Source organism: Gekko japonicus, unplaced genomic scaffold, assembly GCF_001447785.1.
Source record: "Gekko japonicus isolate JY-2015 unplaced genomic scaffold, Gekko_japonicus_V1.1 scaffold494, whole genome shotgun sequence".
NCBI classification, from domain to species: domain Eukaryota; kingdom Metazoa; phylum Chordata; class Lepidosauria; order Squamata; family Gekkonidae; genus Gekko; species Gekko japonicus.
Window position 1 is genome coordinate 820,200 of NW_015171518.1, and position 2,765 is coordinate 822,964.

Consider the following 2,765-nt stretch of genomic DNA (forward strand, 5'->3'; position numbering starts at 1 on the left):
AAAATTCCTTCACAGATTCCTCCTTGAACTGTACAGCTTTTTCTCAGCTCCAGCACAGACCTGTCCTGTGCACTTGATTCAGGTCTGTCTCATTAGTTTGATCTCTCCCATCTGTTCCCTCTGTTGCTTCCCCGCTGTTGAAATTTAGGTTGCAAACTTTTTCTATCTCGCGCTTGTGTAACTGCAGAAAGTGCCTTATACATAAATAATAAATGTCGCTACTAATGAAACTGAGTTTCAGAAACACAGCACTTTCATATCTGCAGTACTGTTTGTCATGTTTCTTCAGCCAGTCTCACTCTTCTGTTAGTGAACACATTTTCTTTAATATGTATGTAAGGGTTAGCCATTACTAGTAAATGTGACATTTATTTCCTTTATTGCATTTGACACTTATTTCCTTTATTTATAGTCCGTCTTTCTCACTCAAGGCAGATTACGCAGACATGTGACTCCAAAAAACAACTGCTTGGGTGTGAAAGATGAAAAGACCAGGGCATAAAAGTTATGTCTTATGTAAAATAATGTTCCATTTCATTCTTCCTCACATGATGTCTGGTTCTTTTGTAGATAAGAAAGCAGGCCACATCTGATTCACAAGCACTGAAAGCTGAACTGGCACACAAGAAGGTTCAGTCTTCATTAAAACTTTCATCTGAAAAACAAATGCGTTAGCTGGCTCCAGTTTATGACATTCTTCCCTGTATATTTGTACTCAACAGAAACAAATTCTTTCATATGTATATTGTTTAAAATAGTAGAGATTTTGTATGTCAAGCTGACAGGTTGGTAGTTACGTGGATCCTCTTTTTCACCCTTCTTGAAGATGGGGACAACTTTTGCCAGCCCCCAATCTTCTGGCACATCACCTGTTCTCCAAGAATTCTCAAAAATGATCGACGGAAGTTCTAAAATTATCAGAAAATTCCTTTAGTACCCTTGGATGCAATTCTTCTGGCCCTGAGAACTTAAACTAGGTGTTTATGTACCACCCCTATGTTTATGTACCACCCCAATGTTAGGCTGGAACTCCCTTCCCCCATCGTGTTTTTTTTTTTGCCAGATTGAGCACTGTTTCCCTTGCAAGAGAAGACTCCTGTGTTTAGCATGTCTCACTAGCCTAAGCGCATACTGGACTTTAGCTTTTCTAACACTCTCCCTACAAGCACTGGCTATTTGTTTATATTCATTCATTTATATTTGTCTTTACTCAGTTAAATATTTTGTTTTGTCTGTCCTGAATCCATTTCCCATCTGCTTCATTGAGTGTCACTGAATTCTAGTATAATGGAAGAGGGAGAAAAATTATCTTCATCCACTTTCTCTCCACCTCTATTATGTCCCCACCACCACGTCATATTTTTTCTAAACTTAACATTCCCATACTCTGTAGCTTCACCTCACCTCATAGGAAAGGTACTCCAACCCCTTAACCATCTTGGTTGTGAACTTCTGCACTTTTTCTAGTTCTACAATATTCTTGTTAAATCAGAGTGGTCAGAGCAGTACACAGTATTCCAGGTGAGGCAACACCATCGATCTATAAAGGGGGCATTATTCGCCATTTTCATAAAGAGGGTAAACTTCCTACCCTTTCTTTCCTTTAAATTGGGAAGATCTAGAAAAGGAGGAGTGCACAATCTTCAAAGAACTAATTTTAAGGCGCCATAGTGCAAAAGGTTCATTGAACATTCACTGTTGTAAAAATATTTTTAAAATAAGCATAATATAAAATAAAACCCCTTAATTGCTCATAAGTGGCACTATATTTATTTGAAACATTTTAATCTTGCCATCACTCCCAACCAAGGCAGCAAACAGAAAAAATATTAAAACATTTGAACCATTAAAATATATTAAAATATATTAAAAGTATGAAACAGTTCAATAAAAATATACAAACAATACCAGAAACAGAAAGGAAGGTCAGTGACTACTATTGTGGGTATGCCAAACAAAACAAAGAGGTCTTCACTTGCTAACAAATGTCACCAATAGAGGGAAAGAGATGAATCTCCCTAGGGAGGGAATTCCAAAGTTTTGGTGCCATGACCAAGAAAGCCTTTCTCAGGTTGCCACCCATCTAGCCAAAGATGGCAGGTGCAACCAAAGCAGGGCCTCTGAAGATGAACAGAGTGTACAGGTAGTTTCATATGGGAGATGGCGGTCCTCAAGATATGTTGGTCCTAGGCTGTACAGGGCTTTAAAGGTCAATACCAGCACCTTGAATTGAGCCCTGAAGCAAATTGGAAGCCAGTGTAGAAGGGAAAAGACTGGAGTTATATGGTCCCTACAACCCAGTCCAGTCAACACTCTGGCTACAGCATTTGGTACCAACTGTAACTTCTGGATGGTCTTCAAGGGAGGCCCCACCTATAGCACATTGCACTAATCTAATCTAGATGTTATGAGGACATGCAATATTTTTTGATAGTTTGCCAATTATCCTTGTGAAGTTAATTATATTGCACTGTCTCTAAATGAAGATTGTTTTCAGTAGCATTCTCTGAATAAGTTTGCATGTCATAAATAACACATTCATTAGCAAATACTTTTAATTCTGTCTCAGTTTGGTCTGAAAGGGATAAGAGATGCAAACTGAGGAAACCAGGTTTGAATAAACACTGAGGACCCAACTACACAGCATGCTGGGAATTCCATTAACCTGGCAGGCATGCAGGAGCCCAGTTAAGATGGGGAGTGCAGCATGAGTGAAGGGATCTTTTAAGCCATCCCCCCAGTGCCATTTTCCCAATCAAAACTGA

The 2,765-nt window shown here is 39.0% G+C and overlaps 1 protein-coding gene across 1 annotated transcript in view; it reads left to right on the top strand.

Moving 5' to 3' along the window:
- SPATA1 (spermatogenesis associated 1) overlaps nt 1-675 on the top strand; it is a 33,384-nt gene extending 32,709 nt beyond the window's left edge. Inside the window, exon 13 of the mRNA XM_015419387.1 lies at nt 571-675. Within this exon, the coding sequence (XP_015274873.1) occupies nt 571-675 (105 nt within the window). The remainder of the gene's footprint in view (nt 1-570) is intronic.
- Nucleotides 676-2,765: the final 2,090 nt, after the last annotated feature.